This window comes from Caenorhabditis remanei, chromosome V (assembly GCF_010183535.1).
Source record: "Caenorhabditis remanei strain PX506 chromosome V, whole genome shotgun sequence".
Taxonomy (NCBI): Eukaryota; Metazoa; Nematoda; class Chromadorea; order Rhabditida; family Rhabditidae; genus Caenorhabditis; species Caenorhabditis remanei.
The window spans coordinates 934,901-957,366 of NC_071332.1; the positions used below are offsets into that span (position 1 = coordinate 934,901).

At 39.3% G+C, this 22,466-nt stretch overlaps 7 protein-coding genes across 7 annotated transcripts; 3 read left to right on the forward strand and 4 right to left on the reverse strand.

Annotated features, from left to right (window-relative positions):
• Positions 1-1,253: 1,253 nt before the first annotated feature.
• Positions 1,254-4,974, forward strand: GCK72_016552 (uncharacterized protein; the record flags this gene model as incomplete). Its single annotated transcript, XM_003100411.2, has 9 exons — positions 1,254-1,311; positions 1,915-2,055; positions 2,110-2,243; positions 2,289-2,530; positions 2,847-3,026; positions 3,978-4,238; positions 4,281-4,701; positions 4,756-4,839; positions 4,882-4,974. The coding sequence occupies 9 exons, from the start codon at positions 1,254-1,256 to the stop codon at positions 4,972-4,974; spliced, it is 1,614 nt and encodes a 537-aa protein (XP_003100459.2).
• Positions 4,975-6,224: 1,250 nt separating this feature from the next.
• Positions 6,225-8,347, reverse strand: GCK72_016553 (uncharacterized protein; the record flags this gene model as incomplete). The annotated part of the gene is made up of 7 exons (XM_053731557.1): positions 6,225-6,434; positions 6,478-6,635; positions 6,686-6,945; positions 6,990-7,114; positions 7,532-7,998; positions 8,124-8,175; positions 8,225-8,347. 7 exons carry the CDS (start codon positions 8,345-8,347, stop codon positions 6,225-6,227), a joined length of 1,395 nt encoding a protein of 464 aa, XP_053580470.1.
• Positions 8,348-9,657: 1,310 nt separating this feature from the next.
• GCK72_016554 (uncharacterized protein) lies at positions 9,658-11,605 on the reverse strand (the record flags this gene model as incomplete). Its single annotated transcript, XM_053731558.1, has 5 exons — positions 9,658-9,759; positions 9,804-10,076; positions 10,127-10,615; positions 11,155-11,421; positions 11,465-11,605. The coding sequence occupies 5 exons, from the start codon at positions 11,603-11,605 to the stop codon at positions 9,658-9,660; spliced, it is 1,272 nt and encodes a 423-aa protein (XP_053580471.1).
• Positions 11,606-12,643: 1,038 nt separating this feature from the next.
• GCK72_016555 (uncharacterized protein) lies at positions 12,644-15,256 on the forward strand (the record flags this gene model as incomplete). The annotated part of the gene is made up of 6 exons (XM_003100373.2): positions 12,644-12,696; positions 13,059-13,394; positions 13,445-13,781; positions 13,837-14,001; positions 14,445-14,846; positions 14,900-15,256. The coding sequence occupies 6 exons, from the start codon at positions 12,644-12,646 to the stop codon at positions 15,254-15,256; spliced, it is 1,650 nt and encodes a 549-aa protein (XP_003100421.2).
• A 700-nt stretch (positions 15,257-15,956) lies between these two features.
• On the reverse strand, positions 15,957-17,062 carry GCK72_016556 (uncharacterized protein; the record flags this gene model as incomplete). The annotated part of the gene is made up of 3 exons (XM_053731559.1): positions 15,957-16,170; positions 16,229-16,585; positions 16,905-17,062. 3 exons carry the CDS (start codon positions 17,060-17,062, stop codon positions 15,957-15,959), a joined length of 729 nt encoding a protein of 242 aa, XP_053580472.1.
• A 1,162-nt stretch (positions 17,063-18,224) lies between these two features.
• On the forward strand, positions 18,225-19,362 carry GCK72_016557 (uncharacterized protein; the record flags this gene model as incomplete). Its single annotated transcript, XM_053731560.1, has 3 exons — positions 18,225-18,275; positions 18,503-18,652; positions 19,144-19,362. 3 exons carry the CDS (start codon positions 18,225-18,227, stop codon positions 19,360-19,362), a joined length of 420 nt encoding a protein of 139 aa, XP_053580473.1.
• A 213-nt stretch (positions 19,363-19,575) lies between these two features.
• GCK72_016558 (uncharacterized protein) lies at positions 19,576-20,210 on the reverse strand (the record flags this gene model as incomplete). The annotated part of the gene is made up of 3 exons (XM_003100422.2): positions 19,576-19,749; positions 19,958-20,047; positions 20,094-20,210. The coding sequence occupies 3 exons, from the start codon at positions 20,208-20,210 to the stop codon at positions 19,576-19,578; spliced, it is 381 nt and encodes a 126-aa protein (XP_003100470.2).
• Positions 20,211-22,466: the final 2,256 nt, after the last annotated feature.

Consider the following 22,466-nt stretch of genomic DNA (forward strand, 5'->3'; position numbering starts at 1 on the left):
AATTAGTTTTTAGATTTTGAAAGTGGTTTTAGGATTGTTTAGTTTCAGTTGGGTTTTACCTTGGAACAAGTTTTGAGTTGGATATTGATATCTGCCGTGCCTTAAAATTTGGTTAAAAACACAAACAACTGCGCTCCACTGAAATCACCTTGCATCTTTTTCTCTCAGTCTCTCAATTTCGAACGTAATTTTCTATCGTTATGGTAGAGCACGGTTGTAAGAAGCGTGGCGTGCAAAATTTGCCGAATTTCAAAAATGTTTTTCATATCACACCAGATTGACTTTTGTAGCTCAAATCTTTTGATAGCTCCCATGATTTTTGAGATATGAGACTTTAAACTGAGTTGATTAGCATCCGAGAGAGTGAGAGGCGCAGAGAAGTCAGACACTCTAGCTTCTCTGCGTGTCCTCCTCACTTACAGTCGCCTGTCTTCCAAAGCGTATATTTCGAAGTCTAGAGGAGATACAAAGTTGTCAACTACGAAATTATAGCTCAAAACTTGTTCTATTAAAATCATACGATGAAGCTTTGCAACGGCGCTTTATTGACAAATTGGGTACATTTTTTGCGGCACATTGAATTTATATAGCCGGTATAGTATGCACATAAGTTAGAATCTTCACCGTGACGCAAAAAATGTACCATTCTTGTCAATAGAGCGCGGCTGTAAAGGTAGCCCTGGCCAAACATTAAAATGAACCAAACTAATGCAGAAATAAAAAGGTAAACAAAAAAGTACTTTGCCTGATGTATGATCATTTAATTCGAAATTTACAAAAAATGATGATATAATATAACAGGGCTAGTTCAATGTAACAACTTTTTTGTGGCTTTTTTTAACGTGAACTTTGATATTAAGCGAAAAAAAAACGAACAATGAGTTGGATTCTTCTTATCCACGAAATTTTGCGTTCCAAGGATTTTCGATTTTTAAAAGTTTCCTAGCATACATTACCTTTGGAAAAAGAAGAAACTAAAAGCCAAACTCATATTTTTTTGTTTCAATTCAAACAATTAAAAAATTATTGATAACCGACTCTCTCTCTTTTATATACACCTAAACACACGCAAACCCGCCATCGGCATAATTTCCGTTTCTTTGAAGAATTATCGAGCACTCATAAAAACAGGGCGCATACAAAGTATGTGTTGTCGCTGCTATCTCTATTTAACATATTATTATAATCCCATTCTCTTTTTCTCCCTTTTTGCCATTTCTGTATTATAGAATTCTGTTCTAGACCTCGCTGTTATGACATCAAAAAGGACAACATGCGACGACGACGAAGAAAGTTTGCAGATTCTTGAGAGTGAGTTTGTCTTTAAATAATTATTGATTAATTTACAAGAGACGGTCCGAACTCAGTTTGGGTATGTGGGACGTGATTTGTATCATTGGAAAGGTGAGAAAACGCAGATTCCAAATATATTTTCAGTTTTTGGCCTCGAGTCCTGGTATTCAAGAAAAACAAGGTCAAAGTTCGGTAAAATAGAGAATTATCAGAGATGAGCGGAAGAGGTGGCCGAAGAAATCCTTAAATTGGCAGAGTAGCTTTTCTTTGGGACGGTAGCAAAAAATATTCAATAGATTAAATTTGCAGCATAAATTTGTCTATCGATTGGAAAAAACAAGACATTAAAATATTAAAAACTAAACGAGTTACAGTCATTAAGGCTTGTATTCCGCCTTCCGCAAAATGACCTCAGGGCGGAAGGCGGAATACAGGCTTAACTTTAAGGATTTCTTCCGCCAACTCTTCCGCTTATCTCTGTTTAAAATCCGCGTTTTCTCAGCTTTCCAATGATATAAATCTCCTCCCATATCTTCAAACTGACGCCATGATCTTCTCTAGTTAGCACAGTGCGATAGAGCGCGTTTTGATAGAACCTAAAAAATAAAAATGTATTTCCAGAACCGCCCGGTGGTCTAAAACCCAATGCTCTCCATAGTGATGACCTCCTCCGTATGGGAAGATACTCAATATTTCTTTGTATTTTTGTGGAGGTCGCCATGCTGTCACAGCTGTCGAACACTATGCTTATGGTGTATGCAGGTATTTGTTATTTTTTAAGTACGCTCTAATGATGACTTTTTTTCTTTTTTTCAGGCGCCGCTCCTACCATCAAATCTTGTGGGAATCTTACATTTGCCTCCAACGAAGAAGCATGTGCTAACTATAATTACTGTAAGGAGCAAAATGATATGACGTTTGAGCGACAGTTTTATGGGATTACTGAGCAGGTAAACCAATTAGGTAACTAATTAACTAATTGCATACTCTTTCAGTTCAAATTACTCTGTGAAGATGCGAAACTGGAAAAACTCGGCACATCCATCCAGATGATTGGTGTGATGCTGGGGTGCCTGGTATTTGGACAAATTGGAGATTTATATGGAAGGAAGAAACCAATGATGTTCTGTCTTTGCATGTGTTTCATATTTGGGATCTGGTCGGCGCTTTCCTCGGATTTTAAGAAATTCACGATTTTCCGCACAATTCTTTGTTTCTTCAATGGGGGACAGAGCACGTGAGTCACTCTTACTAGAGAAAGCCTCCAGGTGACCGCGGAGTTATGGTAAGTCACCTATATTGTTGGAAAGCTGGGAAAACGTATAGTCAGTTTTTGCCCTCGAAGCTTGCTATTCAAGAAAAACGGTCGATAAGTTAATGACTTGTCAGCGGTCCAAACTTTAACCTCGTCTTTTTCGGATACAAGGTATCCAGGGCAAAAACTGAATATATATTTGGAATCAGCGTTTTCTCAGTTTTCCAATCATATAAGCTCCACGGTTACCAAGAGGCCTTCTTCAGTTAGCTTCGGGAATTTAAGCCTCAGTTTCTAGCATCTCCGTTGTCTACATGATTGAAAACATCCCAAAACGATCTAGAGGATACATCTCAACTCTCATCAGCTACTCTCCAAATGTGATCCTACTTGGAATCCTTGCATTTTTCTTCCAAGAATGGGATCGGCTGGTATTGGTTATTTCGTTTTTGACAGTACCGGCAATTGTGATGTTGGCGTGAGTTTTTTAAATTCAAAAGTGTAAAAGTTGGATAGTTTCGATTTGACGCAACTAATACGTATCAGTTTCGAATCGGGCGGTTCTAGTTTGGACGGTTCAAAAAAGGAACAGTTTGGATTTGAACCATAGTCAATTTTAATTCAACAAAAATAGGTTTCGGTACACTTCTGACTTGGCTAGAATTTAAGTTTATTAAGAACCATTGAGTATATTTAGAAATTAGTCGAAAATGGTTTTGAAAATGAGTCAAAACCGATTCTGAGCGTTTTAGACTAGAAAAATGTACTCAAAACAACAAAAAATCAGTTAAATTGATCGAATTTGGCTGAACAATCGATTGAGATTGGTTTTGAGTGGTTCAAGCCAATCTAGAGCGATTTAGGCGATGGAAAACAGCTGAAATTGACTGGAAATGACTCAAATTGCTTCAGAACGATCATTCCAAAGTGCTGCCTGAAATATAACTGCCCGCATTATTATAGAACCGGTCGGATAAGAACTGGTACGAATCAGAACCCATTAAAAGGTGGTAAAAATATATAAAAATGGTTTTATAATTAAATATAGATTTAATGGATCTGATTCTATATTTTTCTGTATTTTTTAAATTAATTTTCTATCATTTTCACCCGAAAATTGCTTTTGTGACATTTTTGACCCATATGCTCATTTTGACCGGTTTTTTTGTAATTTTTTATCGATTTTGACTCTGAATTCAACATTTCCAATGACTTCGACACTTTTTGAACCCAAAATTGGCATTTCTGATTTTGTACCAGTTTTGATCCGGGTGATTCTGATTCAGGGCAGCACCGATTCCAATGTAAGCGGGTTTAATTCATACCATAGGGTTCTAAAACGATTCAGTGGAAGAAATGTGCAAATATTGGTTCCAATTCTGACCAATTCACAAACTTTTTTGAATTTCCGACCGTCTTTTTTTTTCAGATTCCTCCATGAAAGCCCCCGATGGCTCATGCAGAAAGGAAAAGTGCTCCACGCTAAAAAAGTGTTTCTCGCTATTGAAAAATTCGACGGAATCCCTGAATCAAAATCATTGAACGAAATTGAACTCGAGAGTTTTCTCGACAACGAACACGATACACAGATCTCGGAATCCAACACTAAAGTCGGAAAACAACATTCATTTTGGCATTTGTTCAAGACAAGAGAGATTATGACGGGCACTTTTGTCATTGCTTTTACATTGTGAGTTTCTGGAAATGGATCAATACAAATCGATAATTTCAGTTTCGCGACTACATTAATCAACTACTCTATTATGTTCAACTTGGGAGCAGTCGCTGGTTCCATCTACATGAATTCTATTCTAATCGGACTACTCCGCTACTCATTCAGTCTGTTCAGTGGACTATTAGACTATAAATTCGAGAGATTCAATCGAAAAATGTGTCATGGAATCTGCAGTGTCGTAACTATATCTATCATCGCTGCTATAATAGTTTTTTGCTTGACGGACACTGCTTCCACGTTCTCAACATTAATCAGAATTGGAGTATTGTTATCTTGTGCTATGACATCTCAAGCGATAATTGTAGCAAGTATTGCGTCGAATGAGTTGATGCCAACTGCAATTCGATCTATCTCTTATTCAACTGCACAGCTTTGCTCGAGATTTGGAATCGTGTTCGCTCCACATGTTTTCCATTTGGTAAGTGCCTGGTTTCAAAAAATTTTGATCTTCATAGCAAGAACTATGTTCCAGAATCTCTACACCGGAATCGACTTCCCAGAGCTACCTTATGCTATTCTTCTTGCCATTGGGCTAGCGGATTTCTTCTTTTTCAGAGTAAGCCTCTCCGTTGTTAAACTCAAAACCTGAAATTTTCAGTTCCTAATCCCGGAAACCAAAAACAAGCCACTCGAAGATTTTATAAGGAAGAAGACAGTTGTGAACGATGAGGAAGAGGAAGATAGAGTGTAGATTGTTAATATAATTCAGGTTATAATATGTATAAAGATTTTATTTATTTCTATTTGGGATCAATGATATCAATTTTTCCCAGTTTCTTGTAGCTCAGAAGTCTTTCAATCTAATCATAAGATGGCAATCGCATTGACCTAATTTCGCTGAAAAATGGCTTCTGGAACTATGATCTCCTCCCAACTCTGGTAAATTATAAGGAATGACTATGTTTTCAAGAAAACCAATATTATCAACACAGCTACGGTCAGAAAAAAAAATCGCCATCTTGACAATTTATACCTCACAAGGGAACCCTAAGACCATGCTAGTGTTTTCTTGGCTGAAACTTTCAGTATATGTTAAGAATAATCTGAAAAAACATTTCTGAAATTTTTTAATTTCACCCGACACATTCAGCCGAGTTATGAGCTCTCAAAGTTTCATAAGCAATTATGAAGTGTTCTCCGTAGCCAATAGGGCTTTTGGCAGTTAATAACCCCTTGCTTCAATTTAACAAAGAAATTTCCCGTTATCTGTTTTATAACGTTACATAGCAAAATTATGAAAACTACAATTTATATCTACAAAAACTACTCTTCTCTAACTGATAGCGCAGTGATATTCATCAAAAGATCGGCACAATAAGTTGTGGTCGGTTTTCTGCCGCGTTGTGTCTTGGGTGGGCTTGGGCGTCTGCTGAGACATGACAACGAACATATTGTCAAATAGAAAGTAGTCTGGTTAATTAGGACCGACAAAACTTATAAATCTTTTCAGAACTTCGGAAACTCAAAAAAAATGAATTTATTTTCTTACAATCAGCGATTTTTTAGATACCGCAACTCATTCCATGTAACTATGGTAAATACTGCAAAATCCCTTTTCATTAGTTTATCGATTAAACCTCACTGATTTTAAATTTCTTGTTACGTCGATAGACCTGAAAAAATCAAAAAAGGCAAATTTGCAGCATAGAAGCTCACGTGCTTTAATTACAGCGTTTACAGTAAGCTGAAGATAATTTTACAAAAACTTTTGAATTTAAAGGATGATGAATGTCTGAAACCACAGTTGGTGTATCCATAGATATATCTCCCAAGTGATAGCGGACACAACATTTTATGCTAATCATTTGATGTGAATCTCTGAACTGCCAGCGAGAGGAAAACGACCTTTGTAGTTTTACATTGTGTTTTTCAAATATTTCGAATAGTGTTATAAAAAACTTTATTATAGAAAACATTGGAAAAAAAACAGTCAAGAAGTGTCTATGCTGTTTGAGGGATAACATGGCATGTGTACGGTTTTGCAGAGAGTGCACCTCCATAGACTGGCGTCAAATCGATTGGTCCATTCGGCACAAACTCGTACTGTTGCATCATTGCACTGAAGATCAGAAACAATTCCAAACGGGCTAACCCCTCCCCAACGCAGCTTCTCTTTCCGATACTGAATGGAATTGTTCTTTCGAGGACACCCTGAATCAAACTTTCAATTATGGACTTTTTTGGGAATCTATACCTTGTTCATGGTTTCACCGTCTTGTAGTAGATATCGATCCGGATTGAATTTATCGGTTTCCTCGAAAATGGAGTCACGCTTCAGAATTGACCAGAGTTGGGCAAAAACCCTGGTTCCAGACGGTATTGTCTGTCCTTTCAGAACAATATCTTCAATATCTGAAATTTATAAAAATAAATAATTTGATTCGAAAAAAGATATTGCATACTTGTATGGGACGCTAGCAGCGGAATCATACTCGAATGTCTCTGAATCTCATGGATAACCGCTTGTGTGTACGGCATATTTGGCTTGTCAGACATTGAGGGAAGCCTCGACATTCCGACTACATCGAATATTTGTTTGCGGACTTTGTCTTGAATCTCCGGATACTTCATCATGTAGGCCAGACTCCAGCGAAGTGTGGTCGAAGTGGTTTCCATTCCAGCTACCCAGAAGTCGAGAACAGATGCGCATAAGTTTTTCATGCTGGAATATGAATGTAGTTGGAACTCTGAATTCTGTTTGCTCACTCTAGTCCCGGATTTCCAGTTTGTTCCATTTGTTGTAAGTAAGCGTGAACAAAGTTATCCGGGTCACTCCCTCCATCATAATCTTTGACTTGACTCGCGACTTCCTCGTCGATGAATTTTTGATACTGAAACCATTGTTTTACAAATAAGAATTATACTTGCAAGAAACGGGCCGACACGGGCCGTGCGTACCTTGCTTAAAACGCAATCTTATGAACTGAAAAATATACCAAAATGTAGATCTCAGCGAGTTCTATGTACGTGACTTACTACGGGCCGGAAGGATAGTCGTTAATGTATCGCGGGCCGGGCGTTTTTTTGTTGTTGCGATTTTTGCGTTTTTTGGCACTTCTTCACTGCCCGCGGCAAATTAACGATTACCCATCCGACCGGCCAGTAGTAGGTTACGGACATAGAACTCGTCGAGATCTACATTTTGGTATAATTTTCAGCTCATAGTGTTGGGTTTGGAGCTGGTTACACGTGTTGGCCCGTCTCGGCCCGGTTTGCAAGTATGAAAAAAATTGTGTATGTGGACTTACTTTCTTCACATTTCTCTTAATACCATAATACCCGCTCTCTCCAATTATTGGAACATGTCGAAACCATGGGAACGCGGCGATCAGAAGTGAAGCACGACTTTGCAAACTTCTCAAATGAGTATCCACAATTGTCACGAACGTTTTGAACCTTTCGTAGTCTTCATACTTGTAATGGTATCCAAAAAGACTTTCATTAATGACGTTCCCGACGCAAAGTTGAATCGGCCAAAACATATCCACATTTTTCTTGTCTTCAATTGATTCCAGCTGAGCTAGAAGTTCATGAACTGATCTCATCACTTGGTCCTCCATCAAGTTCTTTCCCATCCCGAAATTCCGAAGAATTTTCAACGATGTTCTTCTTTGAAGCACCCAATTCTCTCCGCTTGACATCACCACTCCGGTATTTTTATGAGGTTGCAATAGTGTTTCAGATGGAATGTCAGCTCTGTGGATAAAAGCGTCGCCTGGAATAATAATTCACGATCTCAATTATAAAATATCCTACCTTGTGTTATAAATGCTTCTTTCAAATACTCATAATCTGTAATCACCACCGATGGAAGAGGAGTCCACAAAGTGAAGCATGGACCGTACTCCTTGGCCAAGTCATCGAAGTAGATATGGATGTTTTCACCAGGAAACTGAAAAATATACAATGAAATTACATATAATCTGAAACTGTATCAAAACCTGCAGAAGATTCCCGATCAGTGGTAATGGAAATGGTCCTTTAGGGTATTTTCTGACTTTCCAGTAAAAGTGTACGATGTAAACGGTAACAAAAAACAGAGAAGCAACAATCAGAACACTCATTTCTAGGCGAATATCTGTAGATTCTGATATATGGGCGATTTTTATAGGAAGCATCAGTCACATTAACTACAAGATACCATGCAATCTGCGTTTTTTCAAATTTTCTTTCTGTGGTTGGGGGAGGGAAAGACACAAGTAAAGGTTATTAAATCAGAAACTACGAAACTACATTTTATAGTTGTTTCAGCACTTCCTCATTTGCCTTCATGATGTTGGAAAAAGATTGTTGGCTCACTTGTAACTCACTTGTCAGAATTCGCTTTGTCTTAGTTTTGAGAGACTTGCAGATCATGCTATTCCTTTTTTCGGTATGTATAGATAGCGGAGTTGCATGGAATTCCGACTTCCGGATAAGAATGTTCATTTCCATGCAACTCGCAACTCTAGTAAGTAAGTTTAAGACTTTTGAGAGACAAAGTAGAGAACCCTTCTGACAAAACGATCAATGACAACTAGTTTTTTGAGAAACCATAAAGGAAAAGGAACACACAACATGTTGGCTCCACCCCTAATCTTGACCGCCCGAATCAGAATTTGTACATATCAAAACTTGGTTTAATTTAATGAAATAATTTTCAAATCATGTGAAGGTCGGCTCTGATTTGTACGACTTCAGTTCCGGGTGTCTCTCATACTGATGAGATTTGGTTTGCATGATGTTCTGAAATGGGCGGTTCAGATGAGGACAGTTCAGATCAGACTTGTCACGGGCCGGGCCGGGCCGAAATTAAACAAAATCTCTGCCCGCTCGGCCCGTTTTGAAACATTTTTTTGAAAAAATAATGAATTTTTGAATTTTTTTGACTTTTTTTGAACTTTTTTTGCAAAAAGTATAGTTTTTGACCAAAACTTCTCTATTTTTTCGAAAAATTTCAAAACATTTTAGTAAAAAATGAGTACTCATTTTTGAATCCGGGTCGACCGGCCCGATTTTTGACAAGTCTGGTTCAGATTATGACCAGGGCCTATTTTTCGTTGAAATCTTGAAACGTTGACCCTACCGAAGACCTTTAACCGCTGGTATATGACAAATTTAAATCTTATGAGTATTTTGGGCGCCGGTGTCTTTCGACTCCCAATTTTACAAATTTTGCAATGGATTGTAGAGTAAACGTGAAAACTATGTTAGTTTTGTATCCTTGCCCGTTCTCGCCTGAAAACTGCATGGGACCAAACATTTATGAGCATTACAGTAGGTGAACCAAACAAAAAAGTAAGCATTTCGAAAAAGACTATTGCATCACCAAGTAATGTGTGTTCTTGAAGATACTATACAATTATTAAAATAACTTTATTATACACTTGCAAATTTAAAACTCAAAATACTTTGGAAACTTCTGAATGCTGCTCTCATGAGTGGAGATCACATCTTCAAGGAGTCCAACCATTTTCGCCATCGCTACCTCTTTCATCTGGAAATAAAATGTTATTCTTGCTGTGAACAGAGCGAACTTACCTTTTCCTTGTACTCCTCGGATAAATGAGGAGCATGCTCCAACATTGGCGCAATTCCAGGCAACACCATACAACTCATCAATGGGAAAAACACTTGGTAGCTGTCCTTCAGATTCTGGAGAGTATACGGAACATCCATTCCATCCAACTCTTTTACGAATGTCTTGTAGTATTCCTCCAACAGATAATCTACTTTCTCTCTTCTATCTTTTGTGGACAGGCATGATGCAAAAAGTCTACCCACATCTTGAGCAGGTGTTGTAATCGAAACTGTCTGAAAAATGTTTGTATGAACAAAAGTTTCTGTTATCAAATGCACGTCACCTGATAGTCAATGATAGCTTTCAATGTAACTTTCTCTCCTTCCTTCCCGCATAAGAAGTTGGAACTCCACAAGTCGGAATGAGTGAGAACTGGTTGATAGCCGAAGAATTCACAAGTGTTCTTGAAGTTGGGCAGCATATTTTTATTCAAATAGTAGTCCTTGTTGATCTTCAGCATCTTCTCAACCTTCTCGGAGTACTCCTCTGGGAAAGCCTTTCTCATCATTTCTTCCATTTTGATATTCGACTTCTCATCCATGAATTGTTCAAAAACCATATCAAGGAAGTGCATTCCACGTGCATATTTTGTTTCCTCCTCACTCAATTTCATTCCGATTGCAGAGAACGCGGCGGCACCATGAACAATAGGGAGAATATCTTCGGCAGGGATACTTTCATGCATTCCAATGTGATAAGTGTTGGGGAAGTACTCAGAGATGATGTAGGCTTTTAGGGTGTTCTCATCATCAAAGGGTTTCAATGCGTAGATCTGGATTAAAAAAAAGTTTTTCATAAGGTTGAGAATTTGCTGAATCTCGGTCTGAAAATTCTGGAAATTCAAGCCTAATTTTGTCCGCGCAGCATCCCCCTCTTCACTCTCCTTAGATTAGGTTTAAAGTAGGCTTAAATTTCCAGAATTTTCAGACCGAGATTTTTAGCCAATGAGCATAACTCTGCAAATTCTGACAACACCATTTAGTTAAGCATATTCGAAACATATGTGTGCCAAGTTTCAGTAAATTCTCAGCTATAGTACGAAAAAGGTTCCCTTGTTAGAGCTTTTGAATATTTTAGAACCGCGAGCAGCGAGTTCGGAAAGAGAACGGTCCAATTCAGCTGTGGGCAAAAACTGTTAACCAACTATGGCCACGGCTTATCCTTGGTGACCTAACATTTTTATAAACTCGGCCACCAGGGTCGATTTACGGCGAAATTGACTTTAACTATGATTTTTCATTAAATAGTCTTCTAAGCGGCTTGTGTCTTCTATTCTGGCTACAACTCCTGCTGGAGAGGCTCAAGACTCACCTTGGTAAACGGAATCAATGGATGCTTCTCCCTCATCAAAATCTTATAAGTCGCCACTTCTCTGTTATGCAAAAGTCGAGTGACCTCTCCCATTCCCTTCAATTTCGCGTCATCCCAGAAGTCCTCTGCACTGAAATCCATCAGCTTAGTCATCTCGATAAACGGTAACTGAGAGGAAATCTTCACAATGAACTTTTCCGGAAGCTTCTCCTCATCGGCGGCGCCGACCCATTTTGGCTCGACCAGTGCGATTCTAGACATGAAGCCCTGGAATTTGATGAATTTTTATTTAAATAAAAAATAAAATTACCTTCATATCACTGATATTAGTAACCGTCTTGTCATCTCCAAACGTGGCAGTTGTACCCAACGCTTTCTGCATTTCCTCCTCGACCTCTCCCCATGTTACATGGGTTCCGAGTAGACCATCAGCAGCAGTGTACAGCGACATTTTTCAGGAATAGAAAAAAAACTAGAAAAAGTTTCAAATTGGGAACTACACACTCCCATGTCTATTTTATACTCCACGTGCTGCTCCTCCTTATCATTGCCATTTTTTTCAACGATAGGTTGATCGTGAGGGCGCTTATCTGAAAATGCCGCACTTTTGACGTGATAACAATAAAACAGGACATATAAATCGTGGTTTGGGACTGGGGCACAATGCACAAAACTTTTATCGATAGTTCAAGGTTTTTTGTGTCTTCTGAGAGATTCATACTTTCTTCATACTTGCATGATTTGTGACTTCCGGAGAACGAAACGGCCTGTGTCGAATATTTTAAGTCTGTTTTTAATTGAAGATTTTGACCTGTCATATGACCAGTGGCTTGGAAAGTCATATGCAAAAGTCAGGAAAGATATTTTTGTAACCTCTTTCAAGGTTGTGTGTGTAAGGACTGACATACCACTGAATCATTTTGCTGGATGCTCTGGATTACGAGGATATCAGTTTTGAGGGTCCGGCTAATTGGGACCTGATTATAGTGATAGCCAGGGACTATATTTTTGCAGAAAATTTTGGTGCATTTGCTGTTTTTTTTCCGAGCCGCCCGGAATTTTGTGGATGAATTTCCTTGACAATCCAAAATTGAACAAGAAGATCCAACAGCTACGAAGTTCAGACAACGTATTGATACTAATGGCAAAGGTGTTCGGTTCGATGTCTCTATGGACGAATCCGCTTATCTTTTTGATAAATCTTGCTCCTAGATGAATAGCGGCACACATCTGGGTTCTAACTAGTGAATCCTTTACTTTTGTTATTTGTTTCATTAAAAAACAATAAATTTCAGAATTTCCACGTGACCACATGTTTTTTTATCAAAAGATAAAATCTACTATCGCTTTCTCATCAAATTCCGTGACATCCCATTTTTTTGTTTCAGTTTTTATCTGCCCTATTCTCCTTCCGCCACACCTTCAAATCGACAAATTCAAAATCAGTTTTCATAAATAGACAGCACGAGGCTCCTTCTGTCTTCCGAATATGGCAGCTTCAAAGGAAAACGCCGACGATCTGAAATTCAACATTGGAGAATCGTGAGTTGGAGAGCTCAGCGCGGGGGGTACAGAACGTTTTAATTGAAGTTTTATAGGTGGAGCTAATCTAAAGGTTCATTTTTAGAGTTGACAGCTTTTTGATAGATGTCTTAGGTTTTGAGATATGCGTCTTTGGAGACTGGGGCCGAGAATGCAACAGGAGCGTGTGGACTGAGAGAAAGAGAACGCAGAGAAGCTAGTGTGTCTGGCTTCTCTGCGCTCTCGGGGACATTTTGTAACCGGACGTTTCGATACCAAACGCGAGAAGAAATTTCAAAATGAAACTTTAAAAAATGAAAATAAAAGCTGCCAAGTTTTCACAACTTCGAGATAACGCAGTTTCAAAACGACCAATTTTGCAGAGTGAACGGTTTCAAGCTCGTCAAAAAAATAGACGAAGGTGGATTTGGTCAAGTGTTCAAAGTAACGAAAGACAACGAAACATTTTATGCAATGAAGCTGGAGTCGAGTTTTCAAGAGGGTGGATCAGCCATCAAACTGGAGATCAACGTGCTGAACGGGTTGCCAAGGGACTCGGTGTTCCCTGGATTCGTTGCGGCTGGAAGAAAGCCACGCTATCATTATCTCGTTCTTGAGTTACTCGGGGATAATCTGAAAACTTTGAAATCCAAGAGCCCGAATCCTGATGTCTGGACTGATGGAACATGGTCGCGTGTCGGTATTCAATGCTTCTATGCGTAAGTTTCAATTATTCTCTAATTTTTTCAAATGAAAAACTAAATTACAGAATCAAAAAGATGCATGAAAGCGGATTTGTCCATAGAGACATCAAACCAAACAACTTTGCCATTGGAATCAATACGTCGTCTGAACTTCGTAGCCGTCGGATCTTCTTGTTCGATTTTGGTTTGGCAAGGAGATTCATTCACAAAATCCCGGGCGGCTCGAAGAAGAATAGCAAATCCGCTCCGAAGAAGACCAGCGGACCTGCAAAGCTGAAATCCTCTCCGTCGCGGTCGAAAGTCAAGAAGGCGCCGAGCAGAATGGCTCAGGTTAATACCAATACCAAAGCCTCTCCTCAGGTTCAAGCACCAGCTGTCGCTTCGGGACCGAAAAAACTTGTGGTTAGTAGTAACTTAGTACCCTCCTAGAAATTGTGAGCTATTTTTTTCGGTTTAGGCTCCGAAGGCGAGACTGGCCAAGGAATCTAGAGAGTGTGCCTCGATTTCAAGGGAGGAGTTGCCTGAGGAGGAGGAGTACGCGTTTCGTCTCCCACGTCCACATACCGATTTCCGTGGAACTCCGCAATACGCATCGCCGAATGCTCATTTGTTGAAAGAGTTGGTGAGTTGGTGGAATTAGAGAGCTTTGAAATTTAGATTTATTTTGTAGATGTATTCCTGCTCTTCATTTTTGTAGCTGATAGTTTTTTGATAGCTCTTCTAGTTTCTGAGATACGTCCCTTTAAAGATAGATAGTGAAATCGCGAGAGACGCAGAGAAGTTAGAGGGTCTCCTTTCTCTGCGTCTCTCCTCTGCACAGTTTGCGTCGCTCATCTTTGACCGCCTATATCTCAAAGCCTAAAAAAGCTATCAAAAAACTATTAACTCATAAAGTGTGTGAAATTTTAAGTAGATTATTTTTGTTGTTGACAGTTTTTTGATAGCTCTTCTAGCTATTAAGATATGCGCCTTTAACGCCTTTAAAAATAGGAAATGAGATCTAGCAAGGCGCAGAGAAGCTAGATTGTTTGATTCTCTATTCTCCTCCGAACCCTACAAATTCAGGGTCGCCACGACGACATTTGGTCTCTGATGTACATGATCGCTGAGTTTTTCAACGAGTTGCCATGGTCCAACAACGAAGAGATTCCAACCGAGGAGATGAAAGACCAGTCGACAATTCTTCGTCTCTTTCATGATGACAAGAATCCGGACCGTCTGACGTCTGCGATGCGTCACCAGCTGGAGGAAATTGACAAGAATCTGAAGGAGATGAACTACTACTCGTTTCCGAATTATGAGCTCGTCTACAAGTTTCTGAAAGACTCGATGGATAAGGCGAAGGTCGTCTGGGATACTCCATTTGATTGGGAACTCGGACCTCAGTCACCGATTGATGCCACCACGAAGAGTAAGAATCTGAAGAAGAAGAATTTCGAGTGGGAGAATCCGCGTGACTTTTTTGGGGTAAGATTTGTTGTCTATCAAGTTTTTTTAATTCATAGTACTATTTCCTACAGCAAAACCGTTGGGGAAAACTGAAAGTGCCAATTTTGTCTCCATGTGTTTCCAAGAAACCACCAAATGCTCTGAAACAGAAACTGGGCAAGAATCAGAAGTCTGACTTCACTCGTGGACAAATGAGTCGAGAAGATTCGGCGGCTGATACGGAGGATGACAAGAAGGCGCAGTCCACCCAGAAGTCTTTGAAGAAGGAGACGAGTGTCATTGATAATAATAAGAAGATGCCGGCGTCGATCCACAAGTCGTTGAAAGAAGAGGTGACTGCTAAGGATAAGAATGCGTCGGCGATGAAGTCGGTGATGAAGGAGCCGGATGTCGTTGAGTCGAAGAAGTCCAATAAGGCACCGAAATAGGAGGATTATTCTATTCATTGTATTTTGTATTGTATTGAAAAGAGAAGGAATGAAGTTTATTATTTGAAAATTTTGTTTGGGTTTTTTTTTGTTAATTGAGCATTTGAACTCGAGAACCTATTAGATAGAACTAGTGTCTTCAACTAGAAAAACGACTGTAGAATCTAGTCCTCGGAATTCGAAAATAAAAAAACTGGAAATCGAATTTTTTGACTCTGGAACTTGTTATTTAGAATCTGGGACATGAACTCTAAACTCCAGATATTTGAAAATGTGGAGAATGCGAATTCCAAAAGACATTCAAAAAAATCTTATTTTCCAGTGGCCAAAAATTACAAGCGAGTTGGATGCGCTACCCACCAGGACTTCGCCTCCACGGTCAAAAATCCTAATTAGTTTCCGAGAAATAGATCAAAATTCGAAAATTTTGTGATTGTTTTTTCGGAAACTAATGAGCGAAATTTGACACCGTCCATCAGGAATGTGTAAACATTTTTATAGCATGTTTTGAGCTATCAGGACCTATTCAAAAGGTAGCAAAAAAGCCAACAACTTTTTTTTAGATACTCTATATAACAACTGAGAGACAAATCAATAAATAAAAAACAGAGAAAGGACATATCACACGAAAAATTCAATTCTTCAAAATCTGATGCACACTGTTTAAAAAATATTGAAATTGATTGTGATGTTCCAAAAGTTAGTCCAGCTGAAATGTTCTCATATGCAAATGAAATCGAAATTCAACATCGCAGTCGAATGGCTGAATTTCAATCCATCCTATTCTGTTCTTCTCGACTGTAATCGTTGCAACAACGTCATCTGATCGATAAATATGATAACCAGTTTTATGTGTAAATCCTTCAGGAGTTCTTCTAAACATGTCGAACTTGTAAAGTTGAATAGGAGATTCTCTGAAAGGATTTTTGAAAGAATTTAAAGAAATATACAGACAATTCCCTCACAACTCACTTCTCAACAACAAGCTTCATTAAAGGCTTAATATTTCGTGGTACCGTGTGAAATGGTTCTCCTCCAACACACGTGTCAATATCCAGATTCTCCTTGAATTCAATCATCAAAGATGTCCATTTCGGTGTCCATCCAGCTCTCCATTTATCCACCAAAGTTTTAAAGTCAGAATTTGTGAAATTTGATCTACTCAAACATATACAAGACGTGTCCGCTTCCAAGAGTTGGTCGAGACTAACCCAGTGAGAATAACGAAAATCTAACAATTTGAAACGAGTTTTCAGGGTTTTGAAATCAAAATTGAAAGTTTGACTTGGTTTGAATCGAACAATTAGATTGTTTGTGTTCTGGAAACCACTTAAAATGTTTTGATAGAATTCGTTGTTCGATTCTTGTAAAGAATTAGATTCCTTGTCATACAAATTAAAGTTTTTGTATAGATTTCCAGACTGATTGCAATGAAAATCAATCAATTTCAGGATGAATTTTTTTTCAAAATTGTGTAAAAATAGGTTAGTGTTTTCCAGTGGAACATTGAATAGATATGATATGTATTGAATCCACGCATCTATTGCTGATATTGAAGTTTCAGAAAGATTTACGGAAAGCGTTTGGCTTGATTTGTTTTCTCTGAAATTCAATAAAGTTTCGGAATAAAAGTTTAGCTGAAACTCACTTTGCAACCCATGTGGAAATCAAAGATGACAACTTCTTGGGTACTTCTGAGCTCATTTCCATTGAGATTTTTCCAAAATCGATTGTCCACGTGACATTTGGAAAATAGTTGACATCTAGCAGAATTTTCGACGATGATTCGAAACACACTTGAAACATTTTACAGCTATTTTCACATTGGATTTTTGATCGAATTGATTTGCATACCCCATGCACATTCTGGCTACAAAATGACAGGGAGATTCTGAAAATGCCGAAAAAATAATTATGGTAAACTTTCGAAAGTCACTTACAACTCAAAGGGACTCATCAATTTCAGAACATGGCGGAGTGCAACAAGGGGGAGAAATAAAAGACGGAATTCTGAGGGCATTTTTTGATTGGAGAATAGGGAAGGAAGAAAGAGATGGATGGAGTGAGGTGGGCGGGTGAACTAGCAGATGGTTAATTATGGGTTAATTAATTATAATTGGTTGAATTGGTTTAGATGAAAAGGGAGATTAGAAAGGGCGGATAGGAAAGGCAGGTTGAGATATTTATTGAGAATTAACTTATATAAAAATGCCACGCTTCTTACAACCGCGCTCTACCAAAACCAAAGACAAGGTTGAGAAAACGGACGAATTATGTTATATCGTACTGATATCTTCCTTCTTACTAGAGAAGGTCATGGAGTAAGTTTGGAGTTATGGACCCTGCCCTATATCATGGGAAAGCTGAGAAAACGCTGATTCCAAATATATATTCAGTTTTTGCCGTCGATGCTTGGGATTTGAGAAAAATAAGGTCATTTTTCGGAAAATTGACAAATTATTACCTTTCTGACACGCGAAAATTGCTATTAAAAATTTCAATAAAATGTTTCTAGTGTCAGAAGGGTAATTTGTCATTTTTCGGAACTTTGACCTTATTTTTCTCAAATACCAGGGCTCGTGGGCAAAAACTGAATATATATTTGAAATGAGCGTTTTTTCCGCGTTGCAATAATATATCATGTTATGGGACGTGTCTTATATATAAGACACGTCCCATAACTTCACACTGACTCCATGATCTTCCCTAGTTCGTATGTGTGCTAGACCAGGTTTCTATACGTCCCCGGTGTAATCCTTCCCCCTAAACCATAGTTACCTCTAATTTCGTAACGTTGATCTTTCAAATAACCAAAAAAACATAAACTGTAATCATGCTTTAGTTTTTTCCCAAGAACAGCTGATTTTTTGTTGTTTTCTGAAGCCATACACACGCCGTGACCACTAACTTGGTGGAATTGATGTTTGAGCTGGGGCACATAGATCAAAGGAGTAATCTGTTTGTCTAGATGTCCACTGATGTTCTCACAGATGTGTATACGAAACAACAAAATGACAATGTAAAGAGAAATAATCACTTCCCATAAAAAAATTTCCCCATTCATAGTGTGCTACTGTAAACAAACTTCCCATCGTATAAAAGAAAATTTAGATTCTTCAATAAACCATCCATCATGCTTCCTTTCTTCCACTATATCATATTTTCACTACTCGCTCTTCTGGTTTGTGATTCACTATACATATTTCACTTGTTTTTCTCGTTTTCCTCTCACCCGCCTAATTATAGGGTTCGTGTACTTCGGATGATCAGTTGCTCACCGAGGAAGGCAGCGGTTTTGTGCCACCACCGTTTGTGAACATCAGTGTCGAGTTGGTATCAAATCGGGTGTTTGATCCGGAGAAGAATGCGTCGAATTTAAAGATTGTGAAGGATACTGTAAGGGAGAATTATGATTAAACCGCTGTGCACTCTGTTATTTACTGGTGACGTCAGGCTTATAGGCGTCAAGGTTTCAAATCTAGAGAGAAAAGATTTTAATCACTTGAATCCCATTGAGATTGGTCAGCCCAGGTTTCCGTACGAATAGTGAATCCATACCAATTTATGGGTGGTTTTGACAGGTGGTCCTGTTATAGGCAATCCTAAAACACGGGTGGTTCTAATGTAACCGAACGGCTTTCACGGTTCTGGCGGTTCCCGAAGCAACACTGGCGGCCCTGTAACCCAGGCTGTCCTGAAACACGAGAAATTTTTTTCCGTGTTCGCTCAAAAGGTTCCAGGTACCGTACTCTTACGGTGCCAGCCAGATAACTAAAACCTAATCACCCTATTGGCAGCAATGCCGTCGATCTAGGTCAGTGACAGAAGACGTCACCTTGTTTAAGAGAATCACCCTTACCAGTCCTCCAAAAAATCCCTTATTCCAGGTCGACGACTACTCCAAAACCGAGGGAATCAAGTACCCATCCGACAACATTAAACAATCCATCGTTGACCACGGAGGAAAATTTGCAGTCCTCTTCGAAATCGAGGATGACGCGCGGTGTGATGAAGTCCGTCGATTCATCAGAGGCGCCAAAAAACATTCGAAAGAACTCTCGTATGCTGTACTGAAGTGCGACGGAGAGAAGACTCAAATTCTCTAGATTTTGTTTTCTTTTTCGTGTTTTATTCTGGGATTAAGATAAAAAATTGGGTTTCAAAAAGACAATACAATAAATTTTTGGAATGTAAACAGAGAAGGATCTATCACGGGAAAGAAATGTTTTTTGGGATGATGTTTAAGCAAAAGGGGGGAATTGATAGAGACGAAAAAGAGAACATGTTAACGAAATCGAGATTTCCCTAATTTAGAATCCTTAGGCGACGATCTTCATGAGGGAAACAAGAGCAGCGGTGAGTCCGAAGGCGGTGACGAATCCGGTTTTTGGGGCAGAGTTACAGCCATCTCCGTAGCAGCAGCAAGTCGCTCCACTGACACCAAAAGCCGATGTGTTTTGGCAGTTGGCCACAGCGTTTTGAAGTCCGTTCATCTGAAAACAAATACTTTTTTCTAAGTTATGTAAGTCATGGTTGGTCAGTTTCCCACGACTCCCCTAATGAGCGTCGCGCGCGCGTAGCGGCTTTTGAGCCCGAGCTCTCCGAGCTTATCAGGTGACTCTTGTTGTCAGAGAGAGCAGGTGAGAAAGAGTGTGAGAGCTAGGCTATAGCAATGATGGAAATGGAATCTTGATTTCTTACCGTGCAGTTCATGGTTTGACATTGTTTGGTGTAGGTTCCGCGGGTGTAGTCGATCACTTTGAGACACGACAACGATCCGATGGCGCACTCCTGAACTCAGATATGAATTAAGAATCCCTTGCAGTTTTAGGGTTACCTGATTTGGAGAGGTGTCTGGGATGGACAGGTTACCGGTTGGAACCACGTGGCATTGGAGAGCAAAGGCGGTGTACGCGGCGAGTGCGAGAGTCAAGAAGATTGGACGGATCATCATTCTGGAGAGAAAGAATTTTTTATTCAAGTAGCGACGGGGAGAGAAAGAAGTGAAGCCTTTCAAAAGTAGCCAGAAATGAGAGATCGGGAAAGGAGATAGGAAATGGGCGGACACTTTTGTTTCCAATTTGTGGCCGTCCGTGTGACACCGCAAATTTCCGGTGCGCGCGCGAGTCGAGAGAGGCTCCTGCCTTCACAATTATATGATTAAAAGAGAAAAAGGGAAAGCGAGCCGTCGAGGCTCACACGCGTCTGTCCGTAACAATGGCAACCGATGCGAAACAGCGGAGCCCCGGAGCCCCAGAGAGGAGAAGACAGGTGGAATCGAAAAAAGTTGTACTTCTTTCCTTCTCTAGCTTAAAAGTGGGCGGAGTTTAGCGGGGAGGAGTCAGAGCAGCCAGCGAGTTGAGATGGTCTTGTGATATGGGTTGATCTCGAAGGGAAATGGAAAATAGAAAAAAAGTTTCGAAATAATGGCTAAGAAGGAATAAGAGATGTGTATAGAAATAGATTGAATGTTCTGGAAACTCCAGACACTGGAAAACGGGGTGTGCTTGATTAAAAATGGCTGTAGTGGTGGTCGTGGTCAGCTGACAAGACAAGGATAAGCTGTTTTCTGAAGAGCTTTTCTGAGAAGTTGGGGTGAAAAAGAGTGATATTGGAAGGAAAGGAAGCCATAGAGTGAGATGATAACAGAATATTGTTCTTTGCCTAGAGATCATGGATTTTCTGAAGGAGTATTAGCACAATTCAGTTCTTGCAAACGCGCTCTACCGAGATTGAGCAAAATAGCGTGGGTGATTGAGAGACGCAAAGAAAAAGGAAGAAGCGGATTTCGGTGAAGCGCTAATAGCTTCTTCTGAGTTTCAGCCATACTTGCGAACCGGGCCAGCTAAAAAATATACCAAAAAGTAGATCTCGACGAGTTCTGTATCCCTGGCTTTCCACGGACCGGATGGCGAGTTGCTAGTGTGCCGCGGGCCGGGAAAATGTGACAAAAACGCAAAAATCGCCAAAAAAACCATTCTAGCCCGGCCCGCGGCACATTACCGATTTGCCATCCGGCCCGTAGTAGGTCATGGACATAGAACTCGTCGAGATCTACATTTTGGTATATTTTTCAGCTCATAATATTGCGTTTGAAGCGAGTATTTCAACAGAGCAGAGGCTAGATTTCAGAACGTCGGGTTTTGAAACGTTTTTCATCGAAACATGGTCTCAATAACTTTATTAATCGATACTGATCCCTAGCGATCTCTCAGTGAGAGTGCCCTCCAGCTACTTTTCCTTTATCACGCAATATGTCGGTAACCAAATCAAGGTTGTTCCCCCGAATAACTTCATTTGGTTTGATGAAAGAGTTGTGTTCTTTGACAACGTATTTCCATTGTCTAGACTGATTAGCCAGACGAAAATTCTTGTTATTACCGAGGGAAGAGACCAGAGGGGAATTGAAAGTGCAAGTATGAATCGGCAGTTTTATAAGAAACGTTATGCTTAGCGGCTTTGATTGTTTTAAGATTCTATCCCTCTAGAACCTTCCATTTTGAATAGAATGTAGTGCGTGAGAAGGAGAAGGAAAAAACAAGAGTTTACCAAAAGTTTGAAATCAGAAAGGGTAGCGAAAAGAAAATTGGATTTTTGAGAGAGGCATAAACAGATCAAAAGGTTGACTAATGAGAGTAAACAAAATGGAGTAAAAAGAAAACCATCAAAACACATTCAGCATTTATAATAAAGTGGTAGTTTGGATGAAGAGATGAATGAGAATAGTTCAGAAAATGGTAGAAATGATGAGTTATTTCATCAATGAGCCCAGTGAAAGACTGTGAACTCGGTGATAATTGTTTGTGCCACAGCTCCCAGGTTTCCAAGAACAAATTGGGTAACAGGTGTTCTGAGAATAAGGGTTGTTTTTTAAAACTATAAGGACTCCGAATTGTTTTTTTGAATATGATTTATGCTAATGAGGTCAATTGTAGTACATGATATGACGTGATGGACAGGGTTTTTTCTATTCAAATTTTTTTTCGATTGATAAAAAGAGTGTCGATGGTGGTTTTATGATTGAGGAGAGAGATCAAATAATTATACGAAAATGAAAAAGACCCGAATTGGGTTCAGGATTGACAGAATGTGATTAAATTATGTTAATACATATAAACTTTGTCAAAGTCGTCCGTAATTTAATTTTACAATCGTACAGACATTTGATTTTTGTCCAGAGACCCAACATTTAGCCAAAGATTCGAATGCC